Raw genomic sequence first — 24183 nt, 5'->3', positions numbered from 1 at the left:
AAAACATTTTACACAGTATCCCATTTTTGTCTGATCTAGAATAGACAAGATACAGTTTGTTTGTTTTATTTAGGATCCCCATTAGCATTAGAAACAGCTTTAGCTATTCTTCCTTAGGTCCAAAATACACACAACACACAAATTAACACCTAATACATAACAGACATACATTATACATGACAAATAAAACAATAATAGTAATAGTATGTAATTATGAAGTTCAAAAACGTGCTAGTAATGTTTGTATCCTGTGAAACTGTTGCAGCATATTGTGTCTAAACTGTTTTATACCGACATGTGTGACATCACAGTTTATTTCAGACGTGATCCGAGCTTCATTGAAGTCACATTATTAGACCAATACTCGGTTATTTTGTTGTGAAATTGCTGGTTATAGCCAACAACTCCTTTAATGCCCTTCACATGAAATAACACAGAAAAACATTCCTTTTTTAATTTTTAATTTAGCATTTACTGAAATAAAAACACCCCCAATTGTGTCTAACATTTTTTAAATAGTATTTCTTTTTGTATCACTATGAATGCATTGAGTAATTTGATGTATTTGTTTTATTTTATGGTGATGCAGAGGTCTCAGAAATGCATGTGTCAGCTATGATACATCCGGCATTACAGGGCTGAACATTGCTGAATAAATGAAGCCAGGAACTAATTACTTCATCAGCTCTAGTTAACTCATTCATAGTGAAGGAATAATCTTAATCATGCCTTGGTTTGAATGATCTATAATAGATAAAAAAAGCTGCCTCTTCTTCAAATATGTCTGAAGATGCAGCAGCTGAATATTTTGCAGAGTTTCAGTCCTGCTTTTACACAAACATCCACAGTCTTTCACCTTCGCTCTGCGTTCGTACTTCCCTCCCTGTCCAGCACGGTTAAGGAGCAAACTGTTCTTGGTCCACTGCAGATTATCTCCCTTTTTTTTTGTTTTTCTTTCTCCCTCGCTCTTTAAATCCATTAAGGCCCGATGGATCCCAGAGTGGGCCGGCCGCTGAGCAGATAAAGACCTCCATCCTCCTCGGGTCATCGCGTGTGTCACGCTGTCACTTTGTAGTGGAGGGAATTAAAATTAAACAAATCCCCAGCTGTACACGATGCTCAGGCGTGCTCTACATGCCGCTTACATAAGGAAATGACTTTTCCCATTTGTTTTTTATTTTTCTATGAGCAATAGCCTTTAATCTTCTGGATACATGTAGATGGGACTCGTTATAAACTGTACCCCACATGGACTTAGTTCTCTGTCTCCTGTCCCACATGGATGATGCGGGTCCACATGCTGAATCCTTGTCACGTTAAACGCACTGAGCTCCGTCTCTCCCTCCTGTTTTCCTTTTACACATGAGCAGCAGCAGCTACTCTCGGATAATTAGGAAGCTTTTCATCTCAGGAATCATCTGGATTATAACCTCGGCTCTATCGAAATGAGTCGGCCTCGCGATGGGGTTAAAATGCAAATCTTTTAACACGTTTAGTCTGAACAATCATGCTAATACGCTGAGTAAAGTATTGTGGTCTGTGATTTGGGTTGTGTGTATATAAGCAGGTTGGGGCCCATATTCATTTTAAATTAAGTAATTAAGGTTTGGAAAATGTCTGGTGACATTCTTCATATTATTGATACCATTGTCCCGCCACGGTGAAGGCGATAACTGCTGAGAAAAAACCTCCTTGGAGAAATGCTGCAAAGTTCAGAGCTGGAAACAAAGAGAGTGCAAGGCAATCAGGTCGCCAGTCTATCGCAGGTGCAAAGCAGTCATATGTTTCTGATATCATTCCCAAAAACAACAGTAATGCACTTGGTTCACTAGCCGTTTTTCAACAGCTGTACAATCTCCTGACACTAATGCCAATCCCAATGTTCACCCTACTAACTACCACTTCACCCTCAAATGAATGTTCCCTAGGGATTGAGACACCACTTGCTACGTCACTGTGTGGTTTACGTTCGGGTGAGTAAGCGGTCCTGGGCATTTCACGGATTTTTGTGAGATCAGGTTGAAAACGTTGCAGCTTGACATTAAGCCTGAATTATGGTTCTGCGCTAAATCGACGCAGAGCCTACGGCGTATGTTACGCGGAACCATAAATCAGCCTTTATTCTGGCGAGATCTGAAAAAAAACTTGCGCAACAACGGGCAAGCGAGTGATTATGTACATTAACTGAGTGAATATTATGAAAGTAAAATATATATTTCTCGCTAGAAATGTAATCAAAACGCATTTTTATGCAGAAACTAACTCAAAATATTGATTTTATTCACTAAAAATTAGAAATGTCCGCCATGTTTTTTTGTTTGATTCAGTATGAAAATGATGACGTAAAGCATTCTGAGAAATTTTCTCAGGCCCTCGGTCGTGAAGTCAGCATCTGAAATCCCTCACTGTGAAGGGCTAGATTCATAACCACTAGCCCTGTTATGTCCACTACCCCTACATGCAAAGAGGAATTGGGACACCACAGGAACACGCAAAATTTAGGGGTAGGGCTGAAAAGTAGGGCTGGGGGGGGATTGGGACTGGGCCTAAATGACTGTTTTGATGTCCAGTCAGGTTTCTGGCCACATCACAGCACTGAGACAGCTCTAGTAAAGCTCCTTCATGACATCGCTCTGATACGGATGGTGGCAACATTTCAGTCTTGGTCTTGCTGGACCTGAGTGCTGCATTTGACACTTGCCTTGGTTGGAGTCCTCTCTAAAAGACAGGGACTATTTTGTGTCTTTAGGCAACTATAAATCGGAGTTAACAAAAATAACATGTGGAGTTCCTCAAGGTTCAAATCTGGGGCCTCTGTCTGGTCCCATAACTATGCAGATGACACACAAATCTATAAAAACAAACTCACCAGGAGACTATAATCCATTTCAAACACTGATCAAATTAAAGAATGGATGTGCCAGAATTTTCTCCAGTTAAATGAAGACGAATAGTGTTTGGAGCCGAGGGAGAAAGATTAAACGTCAGTACTCCGCTTCAAGCAGTAAAGCTAAAAACCAAGACTCAAGCCAGAAATCTGGGACTGGTTGTAGACTCAGACCTGAACTTTAACAGCCACATTAAGACGGTAGTGAAGCCTGTTATCACCTAAAGGACATGTGGAGGACTAAAGGACTGATGTCTCAGTAGGACTAGAAGACCTGGTCCAGCTTTTATCTCCAGTAGACTGGACTACTGTAACGCTGGTCTCACGGGTCTCACCAGAACCTCCATCAACCAGCTGCAGTCAGTCCAGAACCTGCTGCCGAGTCCTGAGACCAGAGTCCTCACTGAGACCAGGAGACCAGAGTCCTCACTGAGACCAGGAGAGTGGACCACATAAGTCCAGGTCTTAGATCTGTACACGTGCTTCCTGTCTGTCCCAGAACAGATGTTGAATCCTGTTGGTTTATAAATCTCTGAAAGGTCTCAGACCTAAACACATCTCTGATCTGGTCCATGATGAACCAACCAGAACCCTCAGGTCCTCTGGGTCACGCCTACTTTCTACCCAGAGTTAGATCCAAACAGAATGAGACAATATTAAATATTTTATAATCCTCACCTGTGGAACAAACTCCCAGAATGCATCAGGGCTGCTGAAACTATGAGTTGCTTAAGTCGATATTTTTATTTATTGCCACAATGCACTTCAACCTTTATTTCTTGAATCTAATTTGTTTTTATGCTTTTTAATGTATGTCCGTCTATCATTAATTCTGCTTTTAAACTCTTAAACCTTTTCATGCAATTTAAAAAAAAATGTAAATTTAAAAAGTTTTGGGATTGTCGCTTATGCACAGCTCTCTTAAAGTCCCAACTCTGCATTTCTGTTTTGATGAGGACTGGATTTTAACGAGGTCATTCCATAAACCCAGATTCATTTAGACCTTTCAGACATGCTGATGTCTGGTGTTGCTGGAGAGCGTTGGGTCATCGTCTCGCTGTATGACCCAGTTTTGATCAGGCTTTAGCTGCTGGACAGATGGTGTCACATCTGCCTTAGAGCTGCTATACAGATGAATCCATGGGTGACTCAGTAGGTATGATGTTCAGGTCATGGGGCTGCAGAAAACTCCAGGTCATCACATTCTCCTGCGGTGGATACAAGGAGCTTCTGGTGAAATGCTGTGTTGGAGTTTTGCCAAACATGGCACCAGAGACGAAAGCCAAACAGCTCCACTGTGCTCTCATCTGTCTAGGAGACATCGAACCAGAAGAAATGTAGTTTGTGCAGATGTAGTGTCACAACCTTCAATTGTGCCTTCTTATTTTATTTGTTTATTTACAAAAACATTGTTGTTTTTTTTCCTGGAAACTTTTCCATAAGTGTATTTGTTCAGTAAGCATCTAATTGTGATATCATGGACTTTAACATTTAACAAATTGGGTGAGGGCTTTAAGGTCTGATATGTAGCTTTTTCCTTTCCCTTTCTTTCTTTTCCTTTTTCCCATATTTTACATCAGTATCCAATTCTGGGAAGACTAAAAGGTGTCTTGCATGGTTTCAACTTGTGAATAATCTATATCACTGTAGAACAATGAAGTCCAAATTGTTTGTAAAATGATTTATAACCCTATCCAGCAATAATTGTTTCTCCAAGACGATTGCTTATCTCTTTACTTCTTGGAGTTGTCTTACCTCATAAACATCCTGCCTGCTTTTTTTGCACTGCTTTTCTTTCTTTCTTGTACTGCACTACTTTTTACTTTTCATTCCAATGTATATACTGTTTATATGTCGTAATTATATATTTTTTTAATTTTTTTTACCCTTTCCCTGCATGTGTGTGTTGAGTGTACTGCTGCTGCACAAAGTGAATGTCCTCATTGGGAGAAATAAAGGGCAATCTTATCTTATCTTATCTTATCTTATCTTATCTTATATTTAGTGGGGAAAGTTCACATGTATGTGTTTGTTTTCCTTTTTGGCTTCATTTTTGTTATAAAAATAATGACACTAAAACAATTTTAAAGAAAGCTTACTTTAGTTGTGAATATTGTCAGTACTGGAGTTGAGGGGGGATGGCATCCCCCCCTGAAATAAAAACAGTCAAAATCATCCCCCCTGTAAAACTGCCATCCCCCCTTTCCATCCCTTATGTCATTTCATCAATGAATGTGGTTTTACTGCTATTTCTACATTTAGAGTCATCACCAGAAAAATAACTTATTTGACAATTTTCACCTGTTTCAAGTAAATTTTCACTTGAAATAAGTAGAAAAATCTGCCAGTGTAACAAGATTTATCTTCTTATTACAAGTAAAGAAATCTTGTTCCACTGGAAGATTTTTCTACTTATTTCAAGTGAAAATCTACTTGAAACAGGTGAAAATTGTTTTTTCCAGTGATGAGTCTTGTTTTAAGTGTAATGAGATTTGTTTACTAAAATCTCTAAAAAGAGACATTTTAACTAGAAATAAGACAAATATTCTTGTTAAGATTTTGAGTTTTTACAGCGATCCATTTTACTTATCCTGTGAAGGACAGAGTCATATTGATAAGTTCAGAAAAGTGTTTTTTATTGTTGTGTTTTGATGTATTTGATGTAAGCCCAGTGGATATTTAAAGCTTACAGAAGGCTGCATTTAACTGCTGCTATGTCATTCCTGCAGTATTTCTGCAGGTGTTGTGGGTCACTGCTATTATTTGTAATATATTATTTGTAATTAGCACAAATTATCTGTCCCCATATGATAAAATCCACCATCCCCCCTGATTTTTTTTTTTTACAACTCGAGTACTGGATATAAAGGACAATCTTATCCTATCTTATATTTAGTGGGGAATGTTCACATATGTATGTATTCGTTTTCCTTTTTGGCTTCATTTTTGTTATATAAATAATGACACTAAAAAAAAATTAAAGAAAGCTTACTTTAGCTGTGAATATTGTAGGTTTTAAAACTCTGAAGTTGGATTGTTACTGGACTAGAGAATGTTTTCACTTTGACATACAAGAAAGTTTAGACAAATTGGATCAGCGGAAATAGCTTTCTTTCCATCACAAATGAGTGCATTGTGACTTCTTGGTATCTGGAGGGAATTAGTGAACATATAAACCCTGAGAAGAGCCGCCTGGGGACGGATGTGTTGCAGAAAAGCGAGAGATCAGAGTGGGCGGAGCTGACGGCGTTTCAGCACCGCGGACAGCGACGGTGCTGCCGGGGATCAGAGAGATCAACCCGCTCCTGCTGGAAACATCTCTAACTGCTCCTCTCGGCTGGAAACATCTCTAACTACTCCTGGAAACATCTCCTCTAACTTCTCCCCCTCTCTGCTGGCTGGAATACCCCTGTCATACTTGTGAAATGACCCACTTATAGGTGAAACCTGCAGGAGCCCCGCTGCTCTCTAACCATGAATTCTTACAACTTCACCGGCTTCAACTCCAGCCATGCCGCGCATGCGTACCCGTACTCCGGGGCCGAGGACGACTCCCTGTACAAGCAGTACAAGCCGCCGGTGAAGGAGCTGATCCCCCTCCCTAAGGGGGTGCTGTACCTGATCATGGCCGCCCTGGTGGTCGTGGGAGTCGCCTATGCCATTGTTGGACATCTCATCAAAGACCTGGCCATCGACATAGCAGGTATTCAACTGTTCATTTATTTTTTTCTTCAGGTTTAAAGGTGACATAGGACTTAACTTGTCTTTGCTTGAGTGTGTTATAACTGGAAATCCAACACACGTCTGTCACTTTGGCAGACATTTCTTATTCATTGAAAGTTCAGTTTTTTTTTTTGTGATCAAATGTTTTTATTTATTTTTCATGACTTTCTTATCAATGGTGGCATCCACAATGATGTTAAACAAACATTAACACATATTCTCAGCCCCTTCCAAACCCAGCCCTTGGACCTAAGCATCCGATGAAAAAGAAGAAAAAAAATTGATAATGCAGAAAAACAGATACTACAAAGATAATAGAACAAAGGAAAACATAAAACAAAGGCAAAACATAATATCAAAAACTGGACAAGGATAACTGCAACAAGGTAATCTATGTCAATTTTAAATACACCTTTCAAGTTTGGCCTTAATTTTATCTGCTGCCATAAACCAGAATAAAATATTGTGTTGTTTTGCATTATGGATTGGGGCTGTAGATATTTCCAGGTGGATAATTTCAAGGAAGGTCAGATACCAATGGGAGATTTTAAGCGTGTGTGGTGGTTTCCATCTTACTGCAATTATCTTTTTTGCTGCTGTTAGGCCAGCAAGCAAAATTCGTTTTTGACATAGTGAAGTATTGATTGTTGATAAATTATTTAAAACAAGTGTTTGAGGGTTTATTGGAATATTCTGTGCCGTTATCCAGGATAATGCAGTTGCAACCTGTTGCCAGAAGTTCAGTTTTGAAGAGTAGTGTGACATCACTGACCCAGATCGGAGTGCAATGTCCAACTTTATCATCTTCATCTTCACTAACCTCTTATCTGACTGTGCTTGTTGCACCTCAGAAGCAGGTAGCACAAAGGCACAATACCCATCTGACAAAAAGCATCAACTCAATTCAATTCAATTGTATTAATATAGCGTCTATTACAACACAAGTTGTCTCTCCAGCTGTCTTTCCAGAAACCAAGAACATAAACCCCCGAGCAGTTATTACATAAACAATGGCAGGTAAAAACTCCCCTAGTGGGAGAAAAACCTTAAGCCAAACAGTGGCAAGGAAGCTGACTCCACCCCCTAAAAGCAGCTGCTATGAATGGAGATTTAAAAAGGGAGCTTTTGTCCTGTACATTTATGTTTGTTTGTTTTTTTACCATTTCATTTCATTTTATTCTTTATTTCATTCAAAAAATAAAACAAACAATTCAATACAAATACAAATGTTCATAAATTGTGAATGAAAAGGGAGCAGAAAGAAGAAGAATCTTATCTAATCTGCCCCTTTTTCCAAGAAATAAATTCACAAATAACATAAATTAAAAATTAAAAAAACAACAACTAAGTGAATAAAAAACAGAAATAACATAAAATTACCGCCGTCTATGGATATGTCAATCAAACTTAACTAACATATTTCAATATATTTACTTAAAATACCAGGAAACTTCACAAATCTTTCTTTAAGAAAATTGTTTCAGCTTTTGAAGAAAAAAAAGGCATAATATGTTTCCTACGAGTGGGTTGGTGATGCAGCACATCATGGTGAATAATCATCATCATTTGTTTCCAGATGTGGTTCTGCACCCTCTCAGCATCATCACTCACACTCATTTAAAAGTGTTTGCCACTTATGCAGATGAGTAAAAGTGTGCGTTAGTTACCTGTACTGAACTGTCCCCGTCTACCTTGTTCAGATTGCCTGCTGGGTCCGCACGGGGACGAAGAGAAGAACACAGACAGCAACCCTCGTCGCCAGTCCTCCAGCCACCCTCCCTCTGCACACCCCTTTGCTCACAACGCCTTCCACGTGTGGGACCAGGACGACGTGGTGATCCCTCTGTCCCAGGAGGAGAGCCCCGAGGCCAGCCCGCTGCTGATGTCTATTCCTTACATCCCTTCCATCCCTTCCTTCTTCCCACACCCCCCCAGCCTGATGAGCCACAGTCCCCAGGCCCTGGCCGGCAGCCCGGGGCCCAGCAAGGACACCAGCATCCCCCGGGAGTTCTGATCTCCTCAAAGAATACGATGCTGAAAGGCCTTGGGAAGAAACAACACGGAGCTTGAGTTGCTGCACAGATTTACAGCGACCCAAGTGTTAAAGGATTGGTCGGTATTGTGCATCATGATTTATATTGGCTATAATGAAAAAGAAATCTAATTTTCTGTGCTTCAGTGTTTATATTTGGGTGTCTGAATCAGACAACCAACTCAAAAACGGACGTAACACCCCCGTCACCGTGTTTGTGGCTGTTCTGGCCTGGCAACATCTTTCAGTGAGCTGGTCAGATTTACAGACGACTGTTACCTCACACTCAGATCACAGGAGAATTATCCACCTTCCTCTTCTTCATCTCCAACTCCAACTCACCATGTGGACGAGAGTGGTGTCACAGACCAACCAGACATTTTATCAAGACTTTAACACTACCGTCTGTCTCTCCTACATAAACAGAGAAGTAAAAACCTGAGAAGGAACTACATGAACTAAAGGTAAAGCAGGGAATGTGTGGTCATATTGTGCCTGAATGTGTTGTAAATCCATCTTGTCTTTGTGGATAAAATAAAGCTTTTCTTTCTCCAGACAAAACCTCACAATCAGCCGTCGTGCGTGGAAGTTTCTCTTTGTTCAGTGTTCACCGTAATCATTGTAATCTACTTGAGTGACGAGAGATTATCTGCAAAGACAGCTCACAGATTTACAACTTTCCAAATGTCAAGCAGGTTTTATGCTTTTTGAACTTACTTGGATGGCTGTGGAACAAAAATAAAAGGTTTCCCCAGCTGCTTCTGACCTGTAAACCCAGGCACCTGGCCACCGTACGGCCCGGGGTTCCTCCAAATGCTATTTCAAGACCTGGATTAGAGTACGAGGAAGACTTAACGGAATTCCAGCGCACAAGGCACCTTAATCCTGCAGCTATTATGGCAGGTGTCGTACGCGGCCGTGGGTTTCCCTGCCGTCAAACAACAATGCAGCTGAAGTAGCAGAGCATGAGGCATGCTGGGAAGGTTCGTCTAGTCGGGTGAAGACTCAAGACCTCCAGTTCATTTACTTTGTGTTTTTGCAGCTACAGTTAGGTTAATCCTGTCTTAAAGCTCCCGAAAGGTTGGAAATATGAAGTAAATCCACACCCAGTAGCCTTCACTCGGCTTATTTAAAGAGTTAGAAAGAAATGGAAGTGAAAGGTTTCTGGGATACTGAACAGCAGAGGTGTCTTCAGTATTCACATTCATTACTCAGGTAGAAGTATAGATACTAGAGTTTAAAAATACTCAAGTAAAAGTATAAAAGTACTGGTTTCATAACTACTTAAGTATAAAAGTAAAAGTAATGTAAGGGGGAAAAAAGCCATTAAGGACAAAAGCCATTGAAAATGAATGTATCTTAGTATAATGCAAATATATTAAAGAACCATATATGTGTACTATTGAGCATTAACATGTGTTTCAGAGAGCAGGAGATATGATGACTAGTTGCCTATAAGTATTGTAATGGTGCAAAAAGTCAAACTTCAGAGGCATGTTATCATTTATCCTAACCTTTATTGGAATGTACATCCAAGTTTAGTTGCAGGAATCTGAGGGAACGGATGTAAGAACAAAACTGGACAAGAACATCTGAAACAACCACAACCAAATTCACTCTATCCGGATGGAGCAATTTAACTGGATAGTTTTTTTTTTTAAAGGACGAAATGAAATAGAGTAACGAGGCTGTTTTTAAAATGTAAAGAGTAAAAAGTACAGATAATTGCGTGAAAATGTAAGGAGTAAAAGTAAAAAGTCGTCTGAAAAATAATTACTCCAGTGAAGTATAGATAACCAAAATTTCTACTTAAGTAAGGTAACAAAGTATTTGTACTTCTTGGTCTCAATGGACTTGTTACATAAGAGCATTCAATGGCTGTTCAAAGGTTCGGCCACTGGACACTTTGTTAAACCTCACGTAAAAAATCCTCAAAAGGAGGACATCTCCGGGAATCGTGTCCAATGAAAAGACCTTAAATGGGTTCAAGGGATTCTGAACAGGTACCTCTGATCAAGGTATTACTGGCTCCGGCCTGAACACAATATTTCAGATTTGGGCAGCTCCACCTGCTAGAGGGGAAATCTAGTATTTCTAGAGCCAAAGCGCTTGTGTGCTCCTAACACAGTTGGCCCAGCATCGTCAGAAGAACTCCAGCACCTCAGGATTGGGACTGGACTGTCAACGTCCAGAGTAGCGACAGCATAAGGCTCTTCTCGTTATTCCACATCTTCAGATTCCTGGAATCCGTCCCAATGTGTTTACGTGTCAAAATAAACATTAATCAGTGGCGGTAAAAATAGTTCAGTAATCTGCTAATGGAAATGTCTAAATCCACCACGGCAGCTCGGGAGTTCCTATCGTCACCTCGGAGACGGAGATGGAGACGGCCAGGCCAGCTCTCTAACTGGGCAAATAGGCCGCAGTTCAAAAACCAGTAAGCACCATGGAGTAACTTTTTGAGCCTCATTTATATCAATGAATAAAGACTAAAAAAAAAAAAAAGACATGAGAGAAAACAGTGATAGAAAACAAGGTTTATTTAGCTTCAGTCCAAAAGGAGCCCGATAACCTGGACACGGTACTGTCATTGGAAAGATGGTCACATGTGACGAAGTGGAGACTGAGTAGTGTGGTATCAGAGTTTATCAAGCCCTTTGAAGACCTTCAGATCTGAAGTCCTGCACAGTCAAACCCTCCGTCCTCCAGACCCGCGGCTGGCTGAGGTGGGACCAGAGATGCCACAGGGAAGACGGGAACGGTGCACGGCTCAGAGAAAATGGGTCCATTCGAAATATCATTATTACTAATACTAAGAGCTGAAAGTCAGGTGACACTCAGGAGTCCAGGCGGCATATGGGGCCGTCGTAAACCATCTGCAGGTTCACCTTGTGTCCCACCAGCTCCCTGATGTTGTTGATTCCATATTTGATCATGGTGGGCCTGCGGGGCAGAACAGAGCAGAGCTGGATGAGCAACACGTCTGAACAACACACACCCTCCACAGGGACATACCGTATTTTCTGGACTATAAGCCGCTACTTTTTCAACCATGCGGCTTATACAAAGGTGCAGCTATTCTGTGGATTTTTCTTCCACCGCTCGGGGCGCTCTAACTGGAATTAAAATGAAAACTAAGACAAAATAAATGCAAAGAAGAATACGCTACTTCTTCTTTAGCAGATAGAAGTAGGTAGAAGCAGATTTCAAACAGATAAATAGATAAATAAATACCGGTTATTTTCTCTTGGTTCTGTCCCGTTTTAATCAGCGAAGTTGCTGCCGTGTTAAAAGACACTGTTAGGAAAGGATCTATTTAGGTACAAACATGTACATCATTTACAGTTCAAAATCCTTCTGTACATGTAGTAAATATCTAATCTAACAACATAAATATCTGCCGCTTGCATATCTTTTTTTTTAAATAGAGCGGATGCGGCTTGTATACAGGTGCAGCTTATAGTCCAGAAAATACGGTACTCTTTCATGAGTGTGTCTGCTGTATAAAGACAGCAAACACGGATAGTTTGCAGGTGGCAGCACGCTAAATTCTGCAAAAACTACTAGTGAAAACGAATCCGAGCTGCCTGAAAAGAAATAACAGCAAAGCTCTGGCACGGTAAGATCAAGCTAAAATTAAATTAACCTGCTACACTTCATAAAAGGATAACTGGGTAAGAGAGTTCTGGTGCTAATCCATCAGCTGCAAGCCGGGCCGTGTTTAATGGTCTTACCAGATCCCATAAACCATCTCCTGGCGTTCCTGCCTTTAAGCAGCGTCTTATTCTGAGCGCGGGGCTCATTTACATCTCAAACCAACCCTGAGGTGAATGTTGAAGGGCGTTTACACGACAGGTATTGTGATTGGGGCGATATCTAAATCCAGCTGAGGTGAACTGAATAACCTGCCCGCCAGCGAGGTGAGACATTCCTGGAAAGCCAGCGTCTTCAGGCCGTGACTTTCCTCGCTGCTTTCTAGTGGAGCAGAGGTCAGAGCTCAATCACCAGCTGGCAGAGCGACAAAGACACGATTACACGATTAGAGCCTTTCCAAGCTCCCGTAATCCGCCGTGATTAGCAGTCACAGTTGTCCCTGGTTAAAATACGACTGCGATCAAGGCGGGGATCCAATAACAGCAGCAGGACCTTTGAGGAGGAGGGCAGGGCCTTCACAAGCAAAACTCTGAGCAGGTTATAATCCAGTTAAATTTAGCGGGGGCTTTAACTCCACGGTGCAGGAAGTGCTCAGTGTCGTCAGAGCTCAGAGACGTCTGTTGTTGTGTTGCAGTGTGTCAACGAGTTGATAATCCAACTCTTCTCTGAAGTCGCTGATCTCTCACCAAAACCCCAACAATAGTTTTGTCGTCTCGTCTCCCCGAGCAAATAAAACTTTCAAATCTGAAATGTGGGTCAGGACTGAGCTGCCGACGGCGTTAATCCCTAAATGGGAGCTCCATTGGAGTTTTCACAAGTGCACAGACATTCTCCCGCCATCATGCAGCTTAGCCGACCGTAACGGCCCTGCAGGTCGTGTGTGAGCCCTCGGCTAACTCACCTCTCCAGGGACAGGCCCCAGGCGATCACCGTCACGTCCTCCGGGACTCCCATGGGCAGCAGCATCTCCGGCCGGAAAACCCCGGAGTTTCCTACCTCCACCCACTTCTTCAGCCCTGCGGGGGGAAAAAGAAGGTTTAGTTTCAGTCGTCCACAGCTCTCAAAACTGCACTTTGGTGAAGTCTGACTCCTGAAATCACACACATTCCTCCTCCAGACTAGAGACCTGCGAGGGACTGTTTTCTTCATCTTGCTCCTGCTCAATTTCTGACCATAACCGCCCACAACGTGTGTGTGTGTTACACTCTGCACAATAATAGAGTGTCTTCTCCCGTCCCACAAGAGAAATGTCCTACACAAATCTATCTGATTTAATGTTAACATGATAATTGTGGAGCTTGATGGATGATTGACAGTTCATAGGTCACCTGACCTAAAGTTAGATGCAAATCCATCATTGTCATCGCACAAGCTATTTCACCTTTCACGCACGCATCAATTATGTGATTGAGGTTATAGCAACGAGAGTAGCTGTGAGTGGCTCAAATAACACTAATAACATAAAATAGACAACGTTAACGAAAGGAACAAATTAATTTAATAATGAATCATGTGGCCATTACATATCTGTGGAGGAAGAGAATGCTGCTGACGGACTTCAGTCCCAATCCCGTGTTTCTCTTCCTGGATGCTTCACAGACACTAAATGCAGTTTCTCCAAATATCTGACTACCTTGCTTTGTCTTTGTTTTGTAAAGACCTTGTTTGAGGTTCTTTTCCACGTCATTGATTTCCATCTGGTCGCTAGACTACATCCCGATCCCGCAGTGTTTTGTTTAGCCGCCCGCAGCAAAGTTCAAACCGCTGCTCCTGCCAGATTTGTGTTGGGTCCCGCAATACAGCCTTTTGATCTGATTCACTGTTGCCTCATTTAGTGATGTGGAATATTTGAAACTTTAGTTAATGCAAAAATAATATAAAATAAAGTAATTTGTAGGTCAAAACTGAGTTGTATAAGGATGTAGCTGCAGTCAGACTAACGGATCGTTTCCAGGCACCTTCATGATAGCTGAAAATCTCCATGCTGGGCTCCGTGTAGGGGTTGTACGCCGGCTTGAAGCGCAGCTTGGTAATTCCTGGAAGAAAGAAAAACATTAGTGTGACTGGATGTGTAAACTTTACTACGAGTGTGCTGTTGCACGTGCTCAAAAACACAGGCGCGGGTTTAAAGCCGTGCGCTGTGCCCCCCAGAGTGTGCCACGTGGTCTGACCTAGTTTGGTGAAGAACTGGTGCAGGACGCCCATCAGGTCCCCGAGCGTCAGGCCGTAGTCGGCCACCACGCCCTCGATCTGGTGGAACTCCGCCAGGTGGGTGGCGTCCAGGGTCTCGTTCCTGAACACCCGGTCGATGGAGAAGTACTTGACGGGTTTGAACTTCTCCTGGAGAGAGTTTTGACATGGTGGTGAGAGGAAACCCCAGAGAATAACCGTACAGGAGGTTGTTGGTTCAATCATGCAGCGTTATCGCTGAACCAGTCAATCCTGCAGAAATAACACTTCAGTGCTAGTGTTGTTCTTGTCAGCCTGTTTCAATTTTAGTTTAGTCTTTGGGTCGAGCTATCATTTTAGATTTAGTCACGTTCATTCTCCTTTTAGTCGTGTCAAGTTTCAGTTGACTAAAAGTCATTTTAGTCTTATTTTAGCCAGAATTCTCCATGACCATTATAGTCTAGTTTTAGTCAAAGATTGTATTTAGCCAAAGCCATTTTACAATTCAAACAAGGTTATCTTATGGTTATATAATTGTTACCTTCTAGACTCAAGAATACATTCATTCCAGATACAGAAGATGCTCGTTAAGTTAACTACATATTTATTTTTCGCATTTCTCCCCATCTTTTATTCGACAACACATTGGGTTTTCTTTTCCACGTCTATGTAGGAAAGTGTATCCAAAGATCTAAACACTAAACTGGTTTAAGACTAAATGAGAGGAAACAACTTAAACAATGGATATTAAGGATCTTTGTTAGAACATTTAGTCTCGTGTCGTTTTGATCAACGAAAATGAAGACAACAAGAGTTTTTATTTTGTAATCTACATTTTAGTCTAGTTTTTATTCGTCTTTGATATTGCCTTATATATTTAATTATCGTTATCGTCACATGACCAGCATTTTCGTTGCGTCTCGTCTAGTCTTCCTCGGGTGATGAAGGATGGAGACTGCTACCTTTTAGTTTAGTAAACTACTGAGATTTAACAAACTGCACCAAGCAGAGCAGAGCTTGTATATGTGAAATCATCCTTGGACCCAAAAACGTTGTCCAGGTCTGGCAAGAACCCTGACCTTCGGTGAGTTTGGACATTCAAAGTTGAAGCAGACGGCTGGATGTTTCATCTGAAAGTCTGAACACGGACCGGCCAGCTGGACAGCTGTTCAGCTGTTGGGCTGTATCTCACCTGCTGAGCCAGCTTGTACAGCATGCGTGCGCTGACGGCCGTGGTGTGAGTGCGGAGGATGTTCTTCTGCGCCTCCTCCAGCTTCCAGTCGTACTTGTACCTGAAACACAGCAGGATGTTGGCGCGCGTGTCTGCCGCAGGAGGAAAGCGGGTGCAGAGCCGGCTGCTGGAGTCTCACCCTTGTGAACCGTAGCCTCCTTCTGAGTGGACCTTCTTCACCCTCTCCAGGTACTCCTGCGGGAACTCGTGGGCCAGCGCCGGGTCTGCAAGACCGAGATCTGAGTGACTGAACGCACACGAGGACTGTGGCCACACACACCCACACACACCAGAAACACACACCCACACACAGAGCTGCAGCTCACCAGACAGGAAGAAGGTGTCGTGCTGGTCTCGGGCCGGGTGCTGCTGCGGCTGAAACAGCGAGTCAAAGTTCCAGAAAGAGCTCTCGATGAAGTTGTTGGTCGGCATCTCGGTGAAGCTGCGGAGAGGAGAGAGGTGTTGAGTGTAAGAAGAAGAGAAGAGACGCAACGAAAATGCTGGTCATGTGACGATAACGATAATTAAATAAATAATGCAATATCGTAGAGGAATAAAAACCAGACTAAAATGTAGATTACAAAATAAAAACTTGTTGACCAAAACGAGACGAAATGTTCTTACAAAGATCCTTAATCTCTATGTTTTAAGTAGTTTCCTCTCATTTAGTCTTTAAATCTTTGGATCCACTTTCCTACATAGACATAGAAAAGAAAACCAAATGTGTCGTGGAAAAAGAAAAAGACGAGGAGAAATGCGGAAAAATAAATATGTTGTAAACTCAAATTAGAGTCTTTTGTTTCTGGAATGAATGTATTCTTGAGTCTATAAGGTAACAATAATATATAAGATAACTTTTTTTATTTTTTATTTTGCCTTTATTTAACCAGGTCGGTCCCGTTGAGACACAATGACCTCTTTTCCAAGGGAAGCCTGGCCAAGACAGGCTTCACCTAATCATGTCTCGGACATCTAAAAAACATGTAACCCAGTGAAAATAAAGGGTTTTTAACTTTTTTCAATCCACCAGAGTACCTGCATTTTTTCTTTTGAGTTCACTGTTGCACCCATTGCAAGAGCACCGGTGGTTGTGGGGACACCTGTTACACTGTTTTTTGTGCACAATAAGATAACCTTGTTTGAATTGTAAAATGGGTTTGGATAAATACAATCTTTGACTAAAACTAGACTAAAATGGTCTTGGACAATTCTGACTAAAATAACGCTAAAATGACTTTTAGTCGACTGAAACTTGACACGACAAAGTAGTATAATGACTAAAACTAATATGAATTAAAATGATAGCTGGACCCAAAGACTAGACTAAAACTAGAATTGAAACAGGCTGCCGGAAGCAACACTAGTGTGGTTTTATCATCGTCCCTCTCTGCTGTGCGTGTCTCACCCCATCTCCAGGAAGATCTGCCTGAACTGCGTCCGCACCTTCATCAGCGGGTGCAGGTGACCGCAGTCCGGGGCCACGCCCAGGGCGTCGAAGTTGTAGGGCTTGAACTTCTTCTCCTTCCAGCTGCCCCTGCAACAGAACCAGCACCACTCAGCCAGAGCCGGGCCTCCCCCCCATCGACCGGGCTTCCCCTCATCCAGCATTTACACAGTTTTCTATCAAGTCCTTGTTAATCTCCCGCCGGGACGATTGAGGACATCAAATCTGTGGTTTGCAACCAGCGGCTCAAAGGAGCAGAGGGAGCACAAATCCAAATTTTGGGGCCTTGGAACATCTGGATAAAGCTTTTAGCTTAATCCCCTCTATGATATGCTTTCAAACAAAACCGCAGCAGCACTTTTTTCCCCTTCTGATACCATTTCAAAGCTCTGTCCTCCACACAAACATAAGCTGCATCACGAGGCCGTTATTTATCTATTTAAACATTTATTCCCTTCATCGTGAACGAGGAGCTGGTTCTGTGCCGCCCTGCCTTTAGGACCAAGTCCCCATCTTTGGACCGGCCCCCATGTTGGGCTGACATTTCTCTGCGTCCCGGCGTCTGCACACCCTGCACTGTCACTGACCGACACCGAGGGCCAGACGGGACGCGTTTACATCTGCTCGGCTAATGAAAGCAGCGGGACTCACGAGCTGATCATCTCAGGGCTGAGATCCGTCTCCTGTTTGGTCACGGTGGTGCTGAACGAGCTGCCCTTGGAGATCCAGTAAGACTTGACCGTCCTGGAAGAACAAACCCATCACAACCACGTCACACAACTGGGACACAAGTACAGGACTGAACAGAAAAATGATCCAATTGATAAAATAGTCATTGCAGAGCTTAAAAATAGGTTTTTTTATGTAGGTTTGGTGCAGAACTTTTCAGCATTCTGGTTATTCTCAGTAATTATGAAGGACTTGTGTGATATTGGTCCATCTTTGTCCTGTAAAGTAGAAAATCCACTAAAGGTTACCCACCCCACTTCAGCGAACAGAGGTCATGTGATCATTTTAACCCCGTCCAAATGGACATTAAAGTAATTCAATGATTTGCAGCAGGAACCTTTTATAAGAAAAGTTCCCTGTCGTCATCTTTTCTGCGTTTTTCCCAGCGTAATTATGACAGTATATAGTCTGAGTTAACGATATACCTTTTATCCACTGCTCAGTGTAATGGTGATATGTTTGGTGGATAAAAATGAAGAAATTAATCAGCAGTAAGCGTCACATGGAGGCTTACAAAAGAAAAAGCAGAGATGATGAGATGCCTGGCGGCATCACGTAGTGAGGAACTTCTTATCTCTGACATCGCAAAGCTTTTAGACTACAACCAAAACTCTTGTTTCCCATCCCATTTCCCATCAAATCAATGGTTACCGTGGCAACAACACGTCCTTTCAGATTTTAGCCACTTGTCAAAATGGGAAGTCCGTCTGCAGACTGTCTGATCAGACTCTTTGTTTGTTAAAAGGCCCTGGCATGTTCTGAGCATCAGTGAGTTTAAGTTATAATAAAACAGACTTTTCTCATCCAGAGTTAACATGCTGCGTAAAACAGACATCAGGTTATTTTTTAATCACCGAAGGTCCAGAGATGATTCTAGCTGAGTGTGAATCGTACAATAAAATTAACCATCTCCCTGATAAGTTACAATAATAAGTTATTGAATTAATTACGTTCTGCCATTGTTTTGTTATTTCTCCTGACATTATGAGCCAATTTAAAAGATTATTTTTTAAATACCTAAAAAGGGTCGACACGTCTGCTTCATGACAGAGTACTGCAATCTGTTTTTGTTGATTAAAATTCTCACATAAAAACATCCTAAAGGAGCTCTTTTGAACATTTCAACATCTTCAGATTCCCCAGAAAAACAACAAAAGCAGCAGTTAATCCTGTGCGGACGGCTTTAGAGGCCCAGCACAATCAGAGCAGAAGTGATCTGAAGGAAACACGTGCTTCACTGGCATCACCAGCCCCCCCCGTGGTGCCATATGACAACATGAACACCGACCACGTGCGTCTCTGCAGACCTGTCTAACGAGAGTTTAGAGGATTTAACCTCTGATGTCAAAGTTCCTATAAGTGTATTTTATGCGCTCAACGGTGAAGAATTGCTGATGGGATTAAATTTTCCCCTAAGGATTGGTTGGTGCATCTTTGGTCTGGCTACCAGTATCTGAGCTACAGATTCCCGAGCAACGGGATCGCTGTAGAGCCAAGTCTCTGATGGACCTCCCATGATGCACTGCTCTGTTTCTTCACTCTGCTCTGGTTTACGTATAAATCATTAATATTGTCAACTTTGTTTTTTTTTGTTTTGGTGTCCCGTGTCCCTTCAGCCCCCCCCGGTCCAGGTGGGGGACCGTCCTGCATCCTGGTTCTGCTGGACGATGCTTCCCGTCAACACTAGGGACGGGAATTGATAAGTTCACGATTCCAATTCCATTTTCGATTCTGCTTAATTATTCTTTATCGATTCCCATTTGGAAAAAAAGGACAATAAAAGGTTGATTAGCATCACCAATATAAAATTGGAATAATTATAAAATAAATATTCTTCTGTAGAAATTGACAAAATACAACATAAATTATTCCGTGGCAATTCCACGAGAATGTCCAATATTTTTGTGATAGAAATTAAATTCTCCTTTTTAAAAAGGATATATGACCTGAGCACTCAAAAATAAAACTATTTCAGCCAGTGACAAATACAATCCAGTCAAACTGGATTTTGCAAATCTGAAATCCTAGACCTTTGACAAATTATCCACAAGTATTGCAAGTTCCCCTGTTGTCGTATTTTTCAGACTATCAAGCATTTGTATCGCTTGGGTGTCATGTTTACTATTGGTTATTGACAACGTGTGTGATGACGTTGTTCGTGCCCACTGGAATGGAAAAGGGAATCGTAAAACTGAGAACCCGTTCTGAACATGAACCGGTTCTAGTTAACAGGGATGTTTTTTCCAGCCACCTCGTCCATAATCAGGACAGAACTGAACTGAAGACTCATCTATCTGACAGGTTTCTTAGTACAGCTTCTCTTTATGAACTGGACTGAAGTAATGGATAATAAATAGATTATAGTGAGATGTATTTAACTGGAATATAGCTGGACTGGATTCATCTGTATTTAATTGGGCTGTATCTCATTTCCAGTCGGGTGGTGACAGCACGTCTACTGCCCCCTACTGGTTTCTGTTGGCACTTACACCTCGGAGAGCAGCTTCCTCTTCTTCAGCTCATTCCTGTCCTTCTCTTCCAGCTGAGCGGACTGGCCTTTCTGCACCAGCAGCAGTTTGTCTCTGACCTGGTCCTGGATGCTCTCCACCTGCAGCCCAGACACAACCACACACATACACGTACAGCTTGTTGAGAACTGAGTACGTCCCAGGAGGACACAGTGGCAGGTTGGTGTAAAGCAGCACGTACGTTTCTGAATATCCTGGGCCCTCCCTCGTGGGACTTGTCCACCCGGATCCACTTGCTGGACATGGCCTTGCTGAAGCCGACCTTCCCGAAGGACAATTTCTACAAGAAACAGTTCAACAGTGGCGTTAAGAACATGCAGAAGTAGTCGTGTTCTGTCGTCGGGGAAACTGGACAGACAGAACACACTGCACATATGTTGACTGGCGTGTATTCACACATTTATACGTTGTTTTTGTGAACTTCTTTAATGCTAAAGTAAGATGTTCCACATGCACACTCAAGTTGACTGACACCTGCATTAAAATATGTTCTGAGTTTTGTTGAGAAGTGTATTTTTCCAGAATTTCAAATATAAAGTCAGAGTTGGATGAAGTTTCAATCATGACTCCAGAACTTTCCGACGGAACCAAACGGTTACTGACGAGTGCATTTATTCATTCTTTACGCCAGTTGATGAAAAACAGGAAGTGGTCATGCAACGTCTCTATTAATGCTATTTAGTTTCATTGATTTTACTTGTTGGATTCATCTAGCGAGCTTTTCTAAGAGTAAATGTGACATTTGCTGTTGTATATTTGGAGTTGGTGTTGATGGGACACCAAGTAAAGTTTAAAGTGAGTAAAACAGACTTCACAGGTTCAACCCCTGTTAAACAGCCGGCCGTGTCACAGATACAGTATAACTGAGAATCAGCTGACATGGGTCCATGTCGGAGGTTGTCATGCGTCTAGTGACTCCTCTGAACAAACACCCTCTAGGATGCTGACGTCCATCCTCCAGCTGGATCTTTCTCGTGTCTGGATCACTTATTGATTGGGTAGCGATGGCAAGGCCAGATTAGATCGCTCTTATTCAGGCGTGTGCTGTTTGGAGGAAAAGGACTGGACTCCTCAAGATAAAATAAACCACAACGCATTTGCTGGATAATGAAAACTCAACTTGAAAAATGATTACAACACATAACACGAGTTAATCAGCTAGTTTTTCTGCAGCAGCTGTTTTGAATATACGTTTGTGTGACCTTAAATCAGGGATATTCAACTGGCGGCCCGCCAGGAGTATTTATGTGGCCCCCGGTCATATTTCATACCTAGTTATTAATGTTTTTAATATACATTAAATCGTTTTATATATTGTTGCATTTAATGTCACTTCCGGCTGGGAGTGATGAAGTAAGCAAAACTAACATGGTTTACATATCGCATTTTGTTAATTAATAAAAGTTTAAGATGCTTGGTAGCCTTTTCAGTTGGTTAATGATTCATTGGACAGTGTTTGTACATGTTAATCTCTGCTAAAGATGTTTTTTACTTCGTATTTTTTGCCAGTGTTGCACAGTGATAATGTTTGTCACATTATTTGTTATTAACCTCCGTTTATAGAGGACTTGTTTACATCATTAGGCTTCTAGGATTGGCCTGACATCTTTTTTATTTGAATCTCTAAATGAGGACTTTGCATTTCAGATGGAACTTCTAAACCTCCTATAATTTCATGCGATTGTTTTGTTTTGCTGATATAATGCACAGATGTGTCATAAATAAAAGGAACTTATGGTTAATATTTTGGTTGCTTATTTATAACAACAAACTGGCTACTATGGACTGAAATGCTTGTGCTCAATGCTTAATATAATATTCAAATAAGGAAATCTTGGTGGAAAGTGGTGCTTTGTCATTATGGCGTGTTTTATTAAAAGTAGGTCAATATCAACTTCACTTCAAGTTTGCACAATGCATGGTTTTTGTTTTGGTATTTACGAGGTATTTGTTTTGCCATGAGTGTGAAACCTGAACACAGGTGCAGGTGATCTGCAGACTCACCATCAGCTCGCTCTGCTGCAGCCCGTCCGGGGGGACGGAGCTGAACACCCGGGCCTCCTGGCTGCCCTGCCCGGCGGTCTCCTCGCCCTCCTCCGTCAGCTCCCAGTGTTTGGAGGAGCGCAGCTCGGCGGAGATGATCTGCACAGGAGGGAGCACGAGTCAGCGGAGGATCACCTAGCGGGATGTGTCAACCCTGACCGTCTACGAGAACTGTCCTGGGGCTCTCTGGAGGTCCGAACCCGCTGGACCCCCATCTCCATCCCCGGACACCCCCATCTGCAGTACTGGAGTTGTAAAAATAAATCAGGGGGGATGGTGGATTTTATCATATGGGGACAGATAATTTGTGCTGATTACAAATAATATAGTACAAATAATAGCAGTGACCAAAACACCTGCAGAAATACTACAGGAATGACATAGCAGCAGTTAAATGCAGCCTTCTGTAAGCTTTAAATATCCACTGGGCTTATATCAAATACATCAAAACACAACAATAAAAAACAGTTTTCTGAACTTATCAATATGACTGTCCTTCACAGGATAAGTAAAATGGATCACTGCAAAAACTCAAAATCTTAACAAGAATATTTGTCTTATTTCTAGTTAAAATGTCTCATTTTAGTAAAATAAATCTCATTACACTTAAAACAAGACTCATCACTGGAAAAAACAACAATTTTCAACTGTTTCAAGTAGATTTTCACTTGAAATAAGTACAAAAATCTGTCAGTGGAACAAGATTTTTTTGCTTGTAATAAGAAGATAAATCCCACTGGCAGATTTTCCTACTTATTTCAAGTGAAAATGTACTTGAAACAGGTGAAAATTGTCAAATAAGTCATTTTTTCTAGTGTTATTTTTCTTGTGATGACTCTAAATGTTGAAATAGCAGTAAAACCACATTCATTGATGAAATGACATAAGGGATGGAAAGGGGGGATGGCAGTTTTACAGGGGGGAGGATTTCGACCATTTTTATTTCAGGAGGGATGCCATCCCCATCCCCAGACCCCCATCCCCAGACCCCCATCTCCACCTCCATCTCCACCTCCACCTCCACCTGACCGTATTGCATCAGTCCTGCTCCGTGTTGACAGCACTTCCCCACTTCCGCTGACCCGCATCTCGGGAAACTCACGTCGCCCAGCGCCTGCAGACTCTTCACGGCCCCCACGACGGCCTGGTGGTCCACCCCGAGGCTGGCCGCCACGTCCAGGCTGTCCACGCCGTCGCCCACCTTCTCAACGCGCCGCAGGAGCGTCTCCACCACCCCGGTGTCCGCCATGCTGGAGCCGAGGGAAGCCTAAGAGGCCGGATATGACGTAGAGACTCCGAGACCGGCCTATTCTGGGAGCGGAACACGTGACCGGTGTTCTGCCAGTTTTTGCTGCTTTGCCAAAAAATGCTGCCTAATGGTTTTTTTTACCTTTGTAGAGCTACAATTTTACTGTGTTTTACTCCCTAAACCACTTCCTTTCCCCCCCAAGTGGTCCTTGCCTCTTGCCAGGCCGTCATTGTAAATAAGAATGTGTTTAGTGACCTGCCTGGTTAAATAAAGGCGAACTACTGAATGAATATAATTTTTTCTCCTCTTTATCGTATAATGTTCACAAACTGTAATACAATTCATGTCATGGGTAGTGTATTTTGAAGGATCAAACACTCAACATCCCATATTATCAATTTTACATGGTGCAAGAAATGATTGGCGTGGCAATCAAACTTTGAAAATCCACTGTGCGCATGCGCAGAACCACAAAGTAGCATTTCTCGGCAGGT

The 24183-nt window shown here is 42.1% G+C and overlaps 1 protein-coding gene across 1 annotated transcript; it reads right to left on the bottom strand.

Annotated features, from left to right (window-relative positions):
• Window positions 1-11163: 11163 nt before the first annotated feature.
• Window positions 11164-23728, bottom strand: farsa (phenylalanyl-tRNA synthetase subunit alpha). The gene is made up of 13 exons (XM_061711994.1): window positions 23543-23728; window positions 22402-22539; window positions 20579-20677; window positions 20359-20477; window positions 17792-17884; window positions 17102-17230; window positions 16023-16138; window positions 15836-15920; window positions 15658-15757; window positions 14468-14636; window positions 14255-14332; window positions 13198-13312; window positions 11164-11585 (listed from the first exon to the last, which is right to left on the bottom strand). The coding sequence occupies exons 1-13, from the start codon at window positions 23687-23689 to the stop codon at window positions 11480-11482; spliced, it is 1494 nt and encodes a 497-aa protein (XP_061567978.1). The 5' UTR covers window positions 23690-23728; the 3' UTR covers window positions 11164-11479.
• Window positions 23729-24183: the final 455 nt, after the last annotated feature.

Source organism: Cololabis saira, chromosome 21 (assembly GCF_033807715.1).
Source record: "Cololabis saira isolate AMF1-May2022 chromosome 21, fColSai1.1, whole genome shotgun sequence".
In the NCBI taxonomy this organism is placed as follows: domain Eukaryota; kingdom Metazoa; phylum Chordata; class Actinopteri; order Beloniformes; family Belonidae; genus Cololabis; species Cololabis saira.
This window is presented reverse-complemented; position numbering and strand designations above follow the sequence as displayed.